This window comes from Myxocyprinus asiaticus, chromosome 42, assembly GCF_019703515.2.
Source record: "Myxocyprinus asiaticus isolate MX2 ecotype Aquarium Trade chromosome 42, UBuf_Myxa_2, whole genome shotgun sequence".
Taxonomy (NCBI): domain Eukaryota; kingdom Metazoa; phylum Chordata; class Actinopteri; order Cypriniformes; family Catostomidae; genus Myxocyprinus; species Myxocyprinus asiaticus.
In genome coordinates, this window is record NC_059385.1 from 19,339,439 (window position 1) to 19,357,576 (window position 18,138).

At 37.8% G+C, this 18,138-nt stretch overlaps 1 protein-coding gene across 1 annotated transcript in view; it reads right to left on the bottom strand.

The window, feature by feature from the left end:
• Positions 1–423: 423 nt before the first annotated feature.
• LOC127432999 (ephrin-B3-like) overlaps positions 424–18,138 on the bottom strand; it is a 58,019-nt gene continuing 40,304 nt past the window's right edge. Inside the window, exons 3-5 of the mRNA XM_051684576.1 lie at positions 9,163–9,255; positions 5,495–5,557; positions 424–5,120 (exon numbers count right to left, since the gene is read on the bottom strand). Coding sequence (XP_051540536.1) covers positions 4,702–5,120; positions 5,495–5,557; positions 9,163–9,255 — 575 coding nt within the window. The 3' untranslated portion in view covers positions 424–4,701. The remainder of the gene's footprint in view (positions 5,121–5,494; positions 5,558–9,162; positions 9,256–18,138) is intronic.

Sequence of the window (18,138 nt, forward strand, 5' to 3'; positions counted from 1 at the left end):
GAGAGAGAGAGAGAGAGAGAGAGAGTGAGAGAGAAAGTGTATTAAAAAATATTAAGCTTTTTTAGGACCATTAAGATTACTTTTTACCAATTAGGACCAATTACATTTTTGCATTGTGACATTATTTACATGACAGTTAAAGGAATGGTATGGGTTAAATAAAAGTTAAGCGCAATCAGCAGCATTTGTGGCATTATTGTGATTACCAAAAAAAAAATATTTTTGATTCATCACTCTTCTTTCTTTTTTTTAAAGCATAAACTGTGGTTATAGTGGCACTTACAATGGAAGTAATGGGGCCAGTCCAGAAACCCACAATACACATCGTTTCAAAAGAAATATCCACAAAATGTAAACATTCTACATGTTAACATGATTTTATGATAGCTGTGATAAACCAGAGGTGGAATTATTGGCAACAACTTCTCATTTTTTATCAATGCATTTTACTGCATGGAATGTAATCTTTATTTGATAGAATGTCAGGATTGGAGAGAGAGAGAGAGAGAAATGAAGAAAGGAGAGAGAGAGGGCTGGTAAAAGAACAGGAGCACCAAATCATTGCTTTTTCCAATGTGCTGTCTCAACATCTTAAACATATTAACATTTATTTAACATTGCCTCAGTGTTTTTAACATCTTAGCATTATCTGAACATTTCATCAGTATTATTTCACGTCCTGTCCAGTCCATCTGGACTTTTAAAACACTGAAAAAGTCGATCCAGCTTTAGCTGTGCTCCTCTTGCCCAATAAAATCAGCACTGTTTGTAAAAATACTGTTGAAGGTTAGTTAGAAATGCAACAGTCTTTATCACTTCAGTTTCAAGGCATCTCAAATTATGATATTAAATTAGTTTACAAAAATGTTTCAACATAACCAAATAAATCTAAAACCCAGTATTAAAAAAAAACAAACAAACAAAAAAAAACACCCAGCCGATGAAAAATGTTGAAACTAGGTTTGGTGTCCTTGTGTGGTCAGTATGGGAAGTTTTAGCCGTAGGTATTGAAATGCTTTCAGTGGCTTAGGTCAACACTAATCAGGCCAGAAGATTCCTCTTTGCTCGGCAGAGAAGCTGATCATGACAAAGAGAAAAATTCCAGACTAACCCATGACCTGCCTATCAGAGGAAGTGCTTTACATCTTAGAATTTAGGCAGTAGAGTCTATCACATAATACTGGAGTGAACAAGACATTATCCCTTGATAGAGGGAAGCTAAAACAACAAAAAAGCATAAATAGGCCAAGTCTTTGCCCTTCTTGACCACAGAGAAAGTTCCTCCAGGCCTGCAGAGGGCAACAGTTCAGGAATACTGTGGCTGCCACATTATTGAGGTTGTTGGCAGGACATGGGAGGGAAGTTTGCAATCACTGTATCCCTTCTGCATTGCAAAAGAGCACTTCTGCTCTGGCTTCTACAAGGTTAGGTCATGAGTAGATATTTGCAGTAAAATTCTTACACTCATGTATTTTCTTCTATCAGGTTCAGTGAAAGCTAGTGTTAGGTAATGAACAACAAATGCTTTTCATTTCTGTTGTACTCCAAATGGCAAGTTTATGAATCTTGAATGTAAATTTCACAGATTTTTGCTAAATGAGGGTTACCATCTACCCACGACCAAAGTAGGTTGGATAAAGCCAAGAGTTTTCCCTTCATTCAGACAACTCTCATATGCTCAATATAAAGTGTGGTCCAAAAGTCTGAGAACTGAAAATATGGGATTTAAAAAAAAAATATTTTAGCATTTGATTATGGAAATATGACTTTTATTTAAACCTGGAAATAAACAGGAAGTTTTAGTATTTTGAAAAATGTAAAACAAATAAAAGTTAAATAAAATAAAGTTTCTGCACTATTTCTTGGTCACTAACCAAATGTAAGCAAATTTGTGACATTTGTCATGTTAACTGCTTTGTACCAAAAATTTCACAAAAATATTTGTTTATTTTAAAACAATTTACGCATTTCGAATGGATTATACATTTCCATCAAATAGACCCGAGTAATCTTTAAATGGTGTACATATTATGGATTCAGAATAAACCGGAAGTATTTAATTAAACTTAATAAGGATGAACATTTAAAACTTAGTAAACAAAATTCATAAGTTTTATTAAATAGTGTGGTAAATGGCAAACCATAATTTGCTTTGGCGTTTAATGAACTAATTTTATATCTGGCAAAGTTAGGCATATTTAAATTATTTTAAAATACTCCATTTGTTCAATTTTTACTTTTGCTTGTGTAACCGGTCCTGCTCGACCCGCTCCAAGCGATGTCAGCCAGCATGGGAGGTGAGCGCGCTAACAACGAAGCTAAAGGCTACAACCTCTAGCGTCAGTCGCTAATGCGCCTCGAGACCAAGGGAGTGAGGTTTACACATACCGCACAGCTATCATGTAGCAGCTGGCTCCCGTTACACTTGGAATAACTTTTTTGAGTGTTACTTTTTTCCAACAAAACACGAAAGATGCTCTTTTTCTCAAATCATGCTGAAATAACATAATTGCACAAACTGGTCAATGCCACCAAGTGCATAAAAAAAAAATTATGTACAACTTTTCAGTCAAATTATGCTGACAATGTGTATTCAATTAGAAAAGAATGCAAATTAAAAGCATTTTCACTAGTTGTCTCAGACTTTTAGACCCCATTGTATTAACAAATCAACACTGCTAAAAGTAATAAAATGCAAAGAGGAAGAGGAGAAAATGTAAGAAAAACAACCTTTAAAAAAGTTCACATAACAGAATGATAAAACACCATTTCTGCCATGTCCTGTGTTTGTGGTATTGATAGCAAGATTACAACCTTAAATTAACATGAACAGAGCAAACTGTTCCATTTGAACCAGGAAGCACAGGTCACTCCAGCCAGTAGCAAACTGTCTCTTATCATGTCTTTGTGATGATGTCATGTCTCGTCAGGAGAAATAACTCAAGTGAACTGTGGACCAGAAGCATCCAGCTGGCATGGGGTGATAATGTCAGAGATGGTTTGGATACATCACCCCAATTGTGATAATGGCCAGCAGGATGAAATTGTAACTTAAGAACCAATTAGAGGACATGGACACGATTGAGTTAAATTAGACGCACAGTGGCGTAGTCCTCTTATTCTTGCTTTCTTTGACCGTCTGATTAACAACAATCACAAAGCTTTGGAATCCATACAAACACACAGCTGGTGTCCATCTGTTGGGGTTAATACATGAAAACACAAACTGCTGTAATGTGGATGTGTGTGTTAAGGGTAGAAGTCTAGCAATGTGATTCTACAGTAAGCAGTTCATCGTGGCGTACACAGTACTTCAAAAGCTCGGGTAAAGCGAGAAGCCCTTAAATCATTGTGAGTGAATGACTCACGGGCAGTTTTGAGGGGTTTGTCTTAACCTCTTAACTTTGACCTCCAACCTCTTGGAAATCGTAGAATAGTCTCCAATTGAACCAGTTGAGCATCAGTCTTCACCTCCTCCACAAGCACTTACTGCTCCTCACATAAAGATGTTTAAAAAACCTCAAAAACAAACAACCGGGAGCCGAGGAGCAATTATGGAAAGCCGATAAAGTGTAGGGGATAAAAAACGGTTTCTTTGATGCACAATAAATAAATCAGGTTGAGGTCTGGGTTCAGAAACTCTCAGAAAAGACAAACGTCCACAACCAGATGAAATCAGAAAACAAAATACTGAAAGTGCATGAAACACTTATATTATTTTTACAGTATTTTTTCTAAAGGTAGAGCATGAATCATTTAAAAATCTTGCTTTCTAGTGTTTGGTTTTGAGGAAAAGCACATCAACCTACTTGATTCCATCCATTAGCACGGCTTTTTAAACTCGTCTCGTGTGACACATCAGGACATACATTCACTTGCACCCAGGGTCCAAAATTAACTTTTTGCAACACCTGCCATTGGCGAGTGACTTGAGAAAGCGTACCAGCCATTAGTATTTCTTACCTACCATGAATCTGTATTTTTAATGTATATTTTTGTCCTTATGACAATAGGGTTATTCAGCTGTTGTTTTTCCATATATTAGTGATAAACAGCATGGGTCACTGTGTCACTCACAGCATCATATACAAGCTAGTCTCCTCTCTGTAAAACTGCATTTGTTTAGAAAAAACTTGGTGTCCTTGGTGAACATCTGATGGTAAAACTTTTACTGAGGTAAACGCTGTTTGAAGACTCGTGAGTCGCAAAAATTGTTTTCTTTATATGGTTTGTATGTCTTTAAATTAATTAACTTGTGTCGCTTACATCAGCGAGGGTCAGACTATGATTCTTACAAATTTGATTTTAAAAATGTATTATTGCAGATCCACTGAAGAGTCTGTTTTATTTACTCACTAATGCCAATTTTTAAGCATTTGTCATTTGGCGAGTGTTAATTTTGGACCCTGCTTGCACCTGAGCACATATGTGAAACTCTGACACATCCACTCCATCTCACACACGAATACATCCACATGTGTAAACAAACAACACGCTGCAATGACGTAAACCCTAGATTTCTACCGCTTAAAGCAGGTAACATATTGAAACGGTCGACTGCCTTAACTTCAAGTCCATTCTATTAATGGTGTGTGTTGTAAGAAGTAGAGTCACTTGGACACACACTCTCACACACAGCGAATGTGTTTGGGGGGACTTGAACGATAAGTCATAAAGGGTCTTGGTTGATTTGATGTCTTCTCATACTTTATAGTAAATATTGGCAGGGCTTTGGGGCGGCATTTCCTGCACGATGTAAACGGGGTGTCCGTAATCGCCGCTAACTTTCTCATAGTGTGGGCAGTAAGCTGTATCAGAGGTCCGCAGGGGGATGATAATGTCACTGGGCTCTGAGCCATTATTGTTGCCCCCGCCAGACCCGGTACCTGCCCCACAAGAGCTGCCTCTCTTTGGGGTAAGAGAGGAGAGGGAAAGGGCAGGGTGGTGGGTCTCCGAGTGCTTGGCTTTCCGTCGGCGGTAACACACCACACCGATTACTACCGCGATCAGGAGGAGGAAGGCGGCTCCAACGGCCCCGCTGGCGATGAGGGCAATGTTTGAGACGGCACCACTGTCTCCCCTCTCGTCACCCCCTTTAGAGCCATCATCTTTGTCCAGATCTGGGAGAGGAGAGAGTATATAAATCATTGCTTGCATGGACCAAAGACCTATCTGCAAGACTTCCTTCGGAGCTTTATCATCACCAAACCTACTGCAAACATCTTGACAGTATTTAGAGAGTTGTAATGCATAACCAGCTTTGATTTCAGCCAGCAGACTTCAAAAATGCAAAATTTTTGGCTTCAACACTGTTGGTTCCTAAAATGTTTACCTTTTGGAGATCAACAAGCCAGTACAGTGTAAACCTCAAAAAATTAGATTTTTAAAGAACTTGTTTAGATATGTCTTTACAATTTTATTCACTAGACAATGAAAAATGTATATTCCTAAAATTTAATCTGATTAAGTGCCCAACGTTATTTGTGGTTGTTACCTGGGGTTCTGGTGTCAGGCCGGCCAGAATCAGGTTTAGGCTTTGGGGGAAGGCCATATGCAGCTATGGGAGCAAAGAAAGTGATACATTACATGACATTCAATCACCTCTATAAGGAACACAAGACAGATTGATGTATAAAAGTGAACCTCACAAAGATGATTAAAGAATGTCTAGGTCATATTTCACCTCAAAATCAAAAGAAAATAAATTATGTTTTGCATAAAAAATAAAAGACCATTAAGACTGTTTGCATTGACATTGTTTTCACACTGATTTTTCACATTTTTGTAACATTATTTTCATGACAATTAAGAACAATTAAATCCCCAATTCTCAATGTCTTAATGAAGTTCCATAACTTCAAACTTAAGTTCGGAAGGAGCTTTTTCATTTAGAACTGCCAATCATAGGGAGTCGAGTGGCGCCATGCGAGGGTCGGATGTGTGAACGGCACTTTGCTAGTTTTAATACTTTTTATGTCATAAACCGGTGAGATTTGATACACTCTGATTCTTAACTGTTCTAAGAAGACAATATGTCAAAGAATTCAAAATCCTCTGGCTCTGGAGACATTAAAAGACACTTACGTGCTCAAGTTGAAGCCCCTGAGCAACAGGCTGAAAGCCCGGGTCTCAATTTGGCCAGTGAGATGAAAGACATTCAGTGTCAACTGTTGAACATGTCGGCAGTGCTGACGAAGGTCGTCCGATAGCGACCAAGACAGACATGGAGCGTGTCTGGGAAAAGACCTTGAGAATCATAACCGGCGAAACAACGTCCAAATTGCTGGAAATCCTGAGGACGGAGAAGGCCGAGATATGGTGAAATTCCTAGATGGGCTCTTCCCGAGTCTGCTCGACATAACAGGCCATAAGCTGGAAATCGGGTGAGCTCACAGAGTTCCGGCTCGGAGATCCGTGGAAGGAGACAGGCCCTGATCAATTCTGTCCAAATTTCTGAGATCATCCATTAAAGATCTCGTGTTACACAAGGCTAGGAGTAAAGGAAGGCTTTCTTGGAAGAAACACAGCATTTTCTTGTTCCCAGACTTTGCGAATTCGACAAGAGAGAAACGTGATCGATTCAAGGAATGCAAGAAACTCTTACATCAACGGAAGGTCGCTTTTGCACTGATGTTCCTGGCCAAATTGAGAATAGATACTAAGGATGGCCGCAAAATATTTACATGCCCACAGCAAGCGATGTCCTTCAGAATGTGTAAGTCAATGTGTGATGTGTAATTATGTGTATATTAGATTTTAAATTGTGTTGTGTTAATCTGATGTTTATTGTAAATTGGTATATGTCTCATCACTGTCATGACTACTATGTTCCTCGGAACTGCACCCAAGAATTTCACACACTATTGCACTTGTGTATATGGCTGTGTGACAATAAAAGTGATTTGATTTGATTTGATACTCTCTATGCAGCCGAGTGGGCCTGACTCACTGAAAATTCACTTGACTGTCCGAGGAAACTGAGCGCCTTTTTTATTTCTTTTTGTGCTGGTTCCACCTGGCGGCTGGAGTTTGTTTTGTGAGATAACACTCCTTTGGGACAGTTTGTGGATGAATCTGCACGTTCTTTGTGCTTATGCCTCCTTTTGGTAGGAGTTTGCTCTGTGGAATATTTCTTGCAAAACATTGGAGTGATTAGGGCATTTGTTGCACTCATGTAACAGCTGATTGGGCCTGACTCACTGAACATTCACTTAACTGTCCGAGGAAACTGAGCACCTTTTTGTTTCTTTTTGTGCTGGTTCCGCCTAGTGGCCGGAGTTTGTTTTGTGGCAGAACACACCTTCGGGACAGTTATGTGGAGGAATCTACACATTCTTTGTGCTTATGCCTCCTATTGGCTGGAGTTCGTTTTATAGATTATTTTCTGTTTTGTACTTCTTCTCACAAAATGTGTATTGAATCACCGGACTTGAGCAATCCAACGGCAGAGTTGCGGGGGCTCTCGTAGGTGTACATGGACTGTTTGAGTTTAGAGGGATGGATGCCAGTTGGCGCTGTCATGCGCGGGGTTAAGGCGCATGTTTTTCTTTTTTCTGTGTTTTTTTGTTCAGGGTTTGATTGTTGCACTAATGTTGGAATGTGGTCGTTATTTTATTTTTGACACACAATCTATTTTTTCTAATATGTCAAAATGTCAAATGTTAATAGGAGTGGATTTTCTCTCTCCTATTAGAGGGATAAGGCTGAGCAGGATGCGGCAGTTCGAGAGAGAGAGAGCCACACACAGCTGCTGTGTGTGTGTGTTTGTGTCTTTTTGTTTCATTAAATATTACTTTGACTGTTCAGCTGGTTCCCGCCTCCTCCTTGCCCCTTAGAACCATGGTACATTGGTGCTGAAGCCCAGGAAGGAGGAGGGATGCGCTGTCGTGGAGTCCTCGCCACTGCCATCTGCCCAAAGGAGCAGCCATGGCATCCGCCGGGGGACAGAGGAGTCGCTGCCTTCTTTATAGACACCTAGTAGTGGCGGTACAAAATAATTTATTAATTTCAGATTATTTTACTCTGGCCTCTTTCCGCATTATTGTCCTGTCTTGCCCTGGAACCATTAACATCTGCGATAAGAAAGGAAGATTTTCCAGGGGTGGTGGCGGGAGGTATGGCACATAAGCTTTTGCTTTACACAGATGATATTTTATTATTCGTCTTCGACCCCACTAGAACTATGCCTTGACTCCACAGAATTTTTAATTCCTTTTCTAAGTTCTTAGGATACAGAGTCAATTGGTCTAAATCCGAAGCTTTGGCTCTGACAGCGTACTGCCCAGTAATGGCTTTTCAGATGGACGCCTTCCAGTGGCCCAAACAGGGCATTAAATATTTGGGCCTTTTATTCCCAGCAAATTTGTGTTCTGCTGATTCTGAGGGGCTGGAAATCAGCGGGCACTCCCTCTTTTTATGAATGGTGCACTGAATTGGGCAAGGTAGCGTCATTTGAAGAGATGTCGTATAGAAGGCTTGGAAGTTCGTTTGCATATGACAGGAAATGGGCAGGTTTTTGGCCTTTTTGGAGGGTGCTCAGTGACGGGCTGTGGAGAGAGACATTTTGTTTTGTTTGGGTATATGTTTGTTGAATTAGATATATATATATATATTCTTAAGTGTTTCCTCTTGTCTGTTTTTTTTTGTTTTTTTGTATGTGTGGTTACTTTCATTTTGTGTCGGACCACTGGATGGTTGTAGTTGGGGGTCCAACAGGGGGAGGGACATATAATTTTATAAATTGATTCTGTGTATGTTCTGTTTGTGTAATCCTGTTTTTCGAATCAATAAAATGTTAATTTCAAAAATGAACTGCCAATCATATAAATACGATTTATAAGCGGCTGATTCCCTCGTACTGGTGATAATTCTTCTGGCATCCCTTCACTTCCTTTAATGCAAAAAAATCCCATATCATAGTGCTATTTGTACTGAATTTAATTTATGCTATTTTTAATTTAAAAATTAAATGAAAATAAAGTAACAACAATGCAAAAAAAAATCTTAATGGTCCAAAAATAGGCTTCATTAACTATGTTTTTTTGGGGGGGGGGTTGCAAAATGACCTGGACATTTCTCTTTTGGTTGTTTTTTTGGATAGGTTTGATTCATAAATGTGCACATAGGGGTGATGATGATGAAGAAGATGATGATGGTACTTACTCTGTCCCACTTTAAGAACCAGCTTCATCCCACGCGTCACACAGACTCCTCCTCTCATGCTGTCAATCCCTTCTTTTGTACCATCAGACGTAGCTTTCCGGAAAAGGAGGAAATACCAGAAAAAAAAAAAGAGATATTTTTTAAAAGATTAAAAAATATTTTCTTTCAGCAGAGACAACTTGAAATTTCATTTCAGACAGTGTGTAATAATACAGAGGCACTTGATTGGAACCCTGTAACTTTCAGCAATAAAACATATTGATGCTCCTTCGCTTGAGCGCACTCACTGTGTGGCCACTCACTCAAATAATTTAAGGGACTAGCCAACATGTATCATTTCCGAAACTGTTCTTATAATAATATTAAGTGTGTTACAAGCATTACATTTACCATCCATCATAGAGTATTGTACAGCTGCTTTTCATTAAGATCACACGAATACATACTGTATACTGCATGGTCAAACTGCAATAATACTAATAAAGATTTTAAAAAGAGAGGTGAGAATGAAAGTGGAGAATCATCAATGACATTGTAGAATGGCAGAAGATAGTAAAAGTGGCTGTTTCCAAAATGGAACAACTCATACCTCAAAAGTGTTGAAAATGAAAAGCAAATTATCAAAGCCTCTTGACAAGCTAAGATGTTCACATTATGAAGGGTTTTAGGGGCTCATATTTCTGAGGCAATTAGGTATACCAGCCAATTTTATTTGTCTGAACTGACCATAATTACAATTATATTTATTTTAATTTAAATTGAATTACATTTTTCTGCTTGTTAAAATGTAATAAAAATAAAAATACACAACACAAAACCCATAACAGTTAAAGATGCTCTCAACATGCTTGGTCAGGTTCTACAGCATTGCTTCATGCCTATTTAGTACTTGCTTGTCTTTGTGCTGCTTTGTATATAGGAAACTGTCTCTCAAGAATAACAGAGACTCGACCACAACTATGATGCCTTTTAACAATGTATACAATCATCCCTCAACACACACACACACACACACACACACACACACACACACAGTCTCCAAATCACACAGTCAACGCATCCTCCAGCCTTCGCATTACTAAATATTTCATGGCTGAGGCGCCTCTCTGAAAAACTTGGTACTTTACCCATGTAACTCTGAATAACTCACCACCCCACTCCCGAATACTGCATTCAAACGCTGTTCAAGTTCCCTCTGTGGTACAGAGAGCTTCATCTTCAAACTTATTTTCCTTTCTAAAAATAAAACACGCTCATAAGGCTAATACTGAATTCTACATTGCAGAAACTCAACATTTGATTCATTCAATATTTTACTGAACCTCAGAATGACATGCCGAAGCTAATCTGCAGTGCTCGGAAACTGTGGTGCTCGAATACAAAGACTTTTCCCATCCAAAGCATCTCATAATTATTATGTTCTTAGGAAAACATTATCACAGACAGCTGAGGGGCTCATGCCAAGTTTCGTTGACTAGGGATGCCAGTAAACATTCAACAGCTATTCTGCTTGAGGGTAACAGTTTTCTTTTACATGCAGCTTGATCTCAGGGTAGGGCACAAAGAATAGAGGCAGAGGTGAGCCACAAATTTGCCTTTTGGCTAATGAAATCGAAGTTTAGGTTCAAAGCACTAGTGTGCTCAAGGGTGATGATGTTTTTCCCCCAGATTTATCATTTGTGAAGACCCTATAGTGCTTAATTTTGGTGAAATCAAATTTGAGGGAATGTTCTTGGTTCAGTGCAAGTTAAACTCTATCAACAGCATTCATGACATGCTTTCTATGAACAAAGAAAATATATATATTTTTCATCCCTCAGTTTGTGAAACTTCTAATTTAGTATTTCCGATGTAATTCCTGAGAGTCTTTTTAACCAGTATCATGTGAAAGTAACCTAGTGTACCGGCTTTACATTGTCAGGACAGGAGTTTACAAAATAAATACAACTTTGCACCAACAAGGTTGGTAAATGATTTAAGTGGCTATACTTTTGAAGCAGTGAGTCCGTTAACATGCCCACCAATCTGACAAAGCAAGAAATCCACGTTTACATGGTATTTGAAATAATCGTGTTATGCTCCACTTTTGACATCAAACCATGAAGAGGCATGCGCTCAACACATGCGCACATTGGATAAGCCGGTGAGAACGACGGTTAAGGTGTTTACATGCAATGTAAAACTGGAGTAATGGGCAAAAATCTACTCATGTCTATCAGTTTATTCTTACATTTATGACCATACACAGATAAAGGAAGGCAGTTTAATGCGTTTAAATGACCACAAATGTTGTCGGATTATTAAGCATAATTTGTGTAAGAACGTGCATGTAAATGTGCTTAATGTAGTTGATACGACTCATGCACGATATTCCAAGCGATAAAATCACTTTTTGTGATAAACAGTACGCAACTTAAGTTATTATTTACTCTAAAATCATTAATAAAGCACTGAAATCAAATATGGCGACTACATCGATACGTCAACTCATCGCGTCTCGTAACCAAACGTCACAACGTCATGTCACAAGAACCAATGGGGTTTGACATCATCAAGCCGCCGTATTTGATTTCAGGAAATGCGGAACATTGTAAACTGTCAAATACACTGCCTTTTCTATGTCAAAATAAAAGCTCCTTGTAAAGTTGAAGTAAATCCGATGGCACTTTCGTTGTCAAAATAAAACCCCCAGGTGAAGGTGAAGTAAACAGGACAGAAATATATTACTTATATATTATACTTATAAAAACATATTGTATAATGCAAATCTAATCTAAGAAATTGAATAACTGCACTCCACTAGTTCAGGGTGCATATATCCACAAACCTTAATCAGTCTCAAAAACAAAATGATCCGCACTCCTTTTTCTCAATTTCTTTTTTATTTTCTTTTATTCTCACTGAACAGGATAACACAGACGATATGGCCTCACGGCCTTCCTCAATGTCTGCGTCTATAACGCAAATCTAATAATCAGAATAATAATGATAATTCAGAATTATATTATAATAATCAACCTGATGTGCCCCACAGTAATAATTTAGTATTATTTAATGTTCAACTGGGTTGAAAATAAGTCAGTGAAGTAGATTTGCGCACCTTGCTCATTCACAAAAATGTATTAGTAAAAACATATGAAGGTAAATAATGCTTTTAATTAAGCTACTATGAATCACTGTATATGAAATATAAAAGTGCATATCAGTGAAAATACCTTTTGTTTATTTAGTGAAAAACGAATTATTTTGGAATAGATCTTCATTTAATGCCTTTAAAATATTGAATTTACTTGGCTACTTTTTTACATTACTTGGCTAATTTACTTGATTAAAAAAAAACTTCTGAGCCATTTCAGAGCAAACACATAATTCCCACGGCAATACGCTGAAAAATATCAAGATATAATTTTTAAGACATATCACCTAGCCCTACCACTCATCACAAAAAGTGAAGACTTTGAAAAAACAGCTGGAGTTACTTTTCACTGTCATTATATGGCAAATAAACCTTGTAAAAACTGTTAAAAATTCAATTTTGAATGGAAGTGGAAGAAAAAAGTTCTATGAGGTTTGGAGCGACATTAATGGCAGAATAAAAAAATAAAAAAATGTGTGCCCCATCGACTTCCACTGTAAGTACATTACTGTAAACATGATATTCGCCTTCTTTGAGATACGAGTCCTAATTATTTTCTTGGGTAATTGACAGCATGGCAATAGAGCTTAACTTGTACTGAGCCCACAACACTATTTTAAAATTCATGAATTTCAAAACTCCATAATACACCTCTCATTGCCTAAACAAGGGTCAAAAACATTAAAATATAGATGAAGTCTTCATCTTTAAATACACAGCTGCCAAAAAAAACTTGGATTCCATCCAAAGAGCTTCCTACCCATACAGCCAAATATTATATTCACCCAAAACTGACTTAAATATGGAATTATCTTTAGAGAATATCCTGCATATAACAGCTTCACCCCCTCCCGTGTAAGCACACGCAAAAACACACAAACACACATTCAGGGACTGAATCCTAAAACATGACCTTTTTTATAGCTCACGGCAGTCATTAGTCAACACACTGGAGGTGTAAAAAAAATGATTCATCACCTAATGGCACTCATTGTGTTCCTCATCTCCCTCACTCTCTCTTTTCTCCCTGTAGGGGTGCAGGGATGTTCAGAGAGAAAGGTGTAAAAGCTAAACTTGATCAGCAGAAGGAGAAAAAGAAAGAAATAATGAAGAACTTATGAGAAAGAACAGGGTGAGAGGAAGGTTAAAATGTGTTTAGAGGGTGAGTGGGTGTAGAAAAAAAAAGTTTTCAACATCCTGATGATGGTTATGAAGACAAGAGGCCTTGAGTTTAAAAAGAAGATGAAAAACTGATATGACACACATTGGAGTTCAGAATTTACAGTCTACATGTTTTCCTGAGCGGTCTAAAATCACAGACAAGTCAGGAAAGAGACGGCAAGGGAGACCAGTGGACGAGTGCAGTAATTGAGATGATGATCTGCGGTGATGGAGGAACAACGAAACGGGAAATACTGGCCGAAGAACAAATAGTACAAAGAGGAACTGCTCTCGTCTGGGACATTCTGTAACGACCCACATACTGACCAACTCCGCCCTCCTTCCAAAAATTCCCCCTGCCCCCAACAACACCCTCGAAAGAGTGCCCAGTCTGAGGAAAGGAGATTGACCCATGATGACCAGTGATGGGAGCAACAACAGCTCGAAAAGATGGTTTTAACCCCCAACAAATAAGGCCAGCAGCCAAGTCAACCTTTTCAGCCCACTAGGAATTAGCACAATCTGTTTAGGCTGCACAAACCCAGAGTAATTTTCTTGAGTAAGCTCAAGTTCCTGCTGGCAAGAAGGCCTTCATGACCTCATTACCTCGCAGCTGTGCAAGGGCAGACCTAAAGGGGGCAGCACGCAATATGAGACACACACACACTGTGTGTGTGTGTGTGTGTGTGTGTGTGTGTGTGTGTGTGTGTAAGAGAGATTATCTGGGAATACATTCCTACATACAGAAGAAGCCTTTCAATGGAGAGTTACCTCTAATAATACAAAATCAGGGCAGGATTTTCTAAGGACAGCTCAGGAAGTCTCTTTAAATGCAGCTCACTGGAACATGAGGATTAGATTTCATGTCTTTATAGAAGGAAAAATTTTTAAATTTGTATTCGTCAGAGAATCTGTAAGGTGCCCAATCATATCGGATCATATAAATAGGTTTGACACTCTGATCTCATTCTGAGTTTAAACGCAAGGTGATGGTGTAAGGTTCAGTCAACCCATCCTGAGTGGAAAACCTAACCGAATCAGAATCAGAATGGTTCATAACAAGGACATAGATGAAAAAAATGCAAGGGTTTATGAAAGTTATGCTCCATCATGCAACCAAAAGTTCTAAAATGTTTCCTGCAGCGCACTCTGATGTAGGCATCCGTTAAACAATATGTATGTTTACATACACTTTAAAAGTTCGATGTGGACTAAAGAAATGTCATGTAAAACTTTTGTCTGACTGAAATTGTAAGATTTTTTGAGAAGTCAGATGAAAAGATCTCCAGATAATGCGATTGTAGCTTGGCTTCGTCCAGCATGTATACACGTTAATTGGACCACAACTGGTCTGAGCGTTGTGCGCGTGCATGCTCCGAGACACTGACGTATATTTAACTCGGCCTTCCTTCAAATATTTGATTATTACGCATTGTTCCATGTATACTTGGAAAGACAAATAAAGACTTTAGCTTGACTACACAAAAGCCTGCTGTAGCTTGATTGTAACTGCGCATGTAAATGTATTGACTGAGAATTTCAGTGAGAATTTCAGGTGGGTCCAACTGTGCTTTCGGAAATCCAATTTGCTGTATCCCCTGTTGATTTCAAACTGATCCAGCACTTTTCACACCCTCAAAACTGAACTTAGAGCTTAGGGGTTAGAGCTTTTACTAATGTGTAAGTACTCTAAGACTAAAAAGTGGGAATATATGTACTTTTCCTGAGGCTGAACCTCAGTTTTTAGTAACTAGCATAATTTTTTACACTGGTAGAAATGATTGGACCTAAAACAACATTGCTGACTGTGGGAATGCAATGCACTTTGCACTAGAGTTAAATTGTTCAGCGTTTTGTCCTGATGCTATGATCTGTAATAGGGATGGGCATTTTGGTCATTTTGTCTACTCGAGTACTCTGACTAATTACTCGAGTAATCGTTGAGTAATTGAGGGGCAATGACATGTTCATAACTTTATATATAATAACATGTCTGACAAACGTCTATAGCTGCTGCATTGTGTCTTGCTGTTCCAGTGTACCGTCTATTCATCATTATAGGCTGTTATAAAATAAAATGTTACAAAATGTACAAAAGATTGCATAATCAAAATATAATGCATCATATTTTGTCATTATGTGAAAATTCACTGCCCAGCTCGGAAAGACTGTGCACAATGTGCGTCTGTCTGTACTTCCTTCAGGTTACCGTAGTAATCTTTGTAAGCGCGCACCAGTTTTTTTAGTGACTGTCTGAACCGTCTATTTTCAAATCGCATTTGGCTTATCAGGAGACGGCATAACCATCGCGTTTTTAATATGCGTGTTAAGCTGAAGTTCAGTTTGAAGACGCTGCATTCTGTTCCATTTAGCTGCGCTCTGTAAAAGTGTTTGAAACACTCGCCTGCTGTATATGCGTTGCTTCAGCGCGTTGAATCCACTGCCATACTGCCTGGTGTGTGTACGTGTGTGTGTGTGTGTCCAAGTGTTCACTCTTGTGGGGAAAGCCTCGATGCGCCGTATTGTGTTTGCTGTGATTCATGAAGCATTCCATTCAACTCGGAGAGTCGGAATTTCCATCTTTCAACTGGGGAAAGTGCAACAGAATGACACTTTATATCAGACATCTAACTTAGAATCTCGTGCGGAAATCTTCACGCAAACATGACGCCACCCAGGGCAGGGAGGTTTACAGTCAGTGACAAACGTTCACTTTTATTAAATAATGTCCATTAACGAGTCAAAGTTCTTACATTAAATGATAATAAAACGTGTTTAGCAAATGATTTGCAGAGACAGGTGTTCAAAACACGGTTAATTACACTCTCTTTTGATTATCGTAATGATAGCATTGCAGTGTTGTATCAGTTTGGTTGCTAAGAGACATCTCTGATAATCAATGTACCCCTCAAAATCACAACGTAATCAATCTCAAAATTTAAATTTTGTGTTTAGTTGTCAGGAAATTGTCACTGGATTTCGAATTAAGTGAAAAGTCACATCATGCATGATCACTATCGATCATCATTTTCATGATCGATCATTGCTGCCACGTCCGAGTACTCGAGCCCATCCCTAGTCTGTAACATATAAAGTCCTGTCATGAGTGGACTCAAGTGGATTGCGGTTAAACAAATCTCTTTCATCTGCTGCTGCGCAGAAGTGTAACACCAACTAAGAGTGTTTATGTATTTCTTTGAGGAACAGGTGCTCCATTGCTTCACTGAGCTGTGCACTGATTGGATAGATGACTTAAGTGAGCCCTTCACCTGATTGGTCACAGACTTTCTTTCTGTTATGATGTCACTGAATGGCTGTTGCTGCCTGTGAAGTCTAGGGAAGTTACAACTTATGAGTTTGGAAGTCAAAATTACGATGTCAAGTGTTCAAGTGATTTTAGTTGGAATAACATGGATGTGTTGGGCAATTTCAGATTTCTTTCTCTCTCTTTCACTTATCAACAAAGACTTGACAAATTGGAGGCTTTTAGCACTAGTGCAACAAAATGAAGTATATACAGTAGGATGTGCATTAGATGTGTGATTGATTTTTTTAATTTCATTTTATCATTCTCATGCTGCCAAAAGGAATGACAGGAAATGTACTTTAGTATTACTAAGTACTTACTGAGTAGGCAAAATGAATAGTATTTCCTGGCAAGCTTTATATCTGTTCTTTATTAACAGTACCACAAAATTCATACAAACATTCAAAAGACTATAGTGGTCATATCACAAGTAATCAAATGTTCTTTTATCTTTTGAGATTAAAGAGTTTGAGGTACAATGAAAACATACTGTAGAACTCAAAACTTTCTGAACTTTCTGACGCCAGACAGATGAGGCAGTTAAAAACTATACTGGATCCAGGAGCAAACCCAGAGCCTCTATCTTTGCAGATCAAGTGCTGTTGCTCATTTCACTTTTGAATCTTCAAATCGGTTATTTGATTTATTATCATTTATTATTTTATCATTCATTTGTTTGGCATTTTAACAATAAAAAACAATGCAAGAATACAAAAATAGTAAAGAAATAAGCAGGAGAGGTTAGAAACCCTTATGGGCTTATTTGAATACCTCACCTTTTCAATAACAAACATTTAATTCGATATAAAAAAAAAAGGAGAAAGAAAGAAAGAAAAGTAAAACTTTTAAAAATGTTTCTTAAAATCACAGCAGCAAAAAAATTATAAATAAATAAATAAAAATAATTAAAATAACAAAATAAAATTTGAAAAATAAAAAAACAATCTAATTAAATAATAGAAAATAATTAAAAAATACAATTAATAATAATTAATAAAACAAAATAAAAAAAGTGTTTTATTCTGTGGGTCAGAGAGAGGGTGGGAAATGGCCGTGAAAAACTAAATAACAACTTTACTAACATCATAAGTGGACCACTGGGAAAAAAATAATAAGAAAAATAATGTATGATATGACCACTTTAAAAACTTGTGAAATGTATGTCAAAGCCTTATTTTTTATGTCTTTTATTTGTAATTATCTTTTATTCCTTATTGTGCATGAAAGAGAAAAAAGCCTGCAAACATTTATGCAGAAGATTAAACACTAAAAAGATTCAAAAGACACCCCTTTTATTATTATTATAAAATAATAAAAAATAATGTATGACATGACCACTTTAATACTTCCTTGTGGCCAATACAAATTTGCT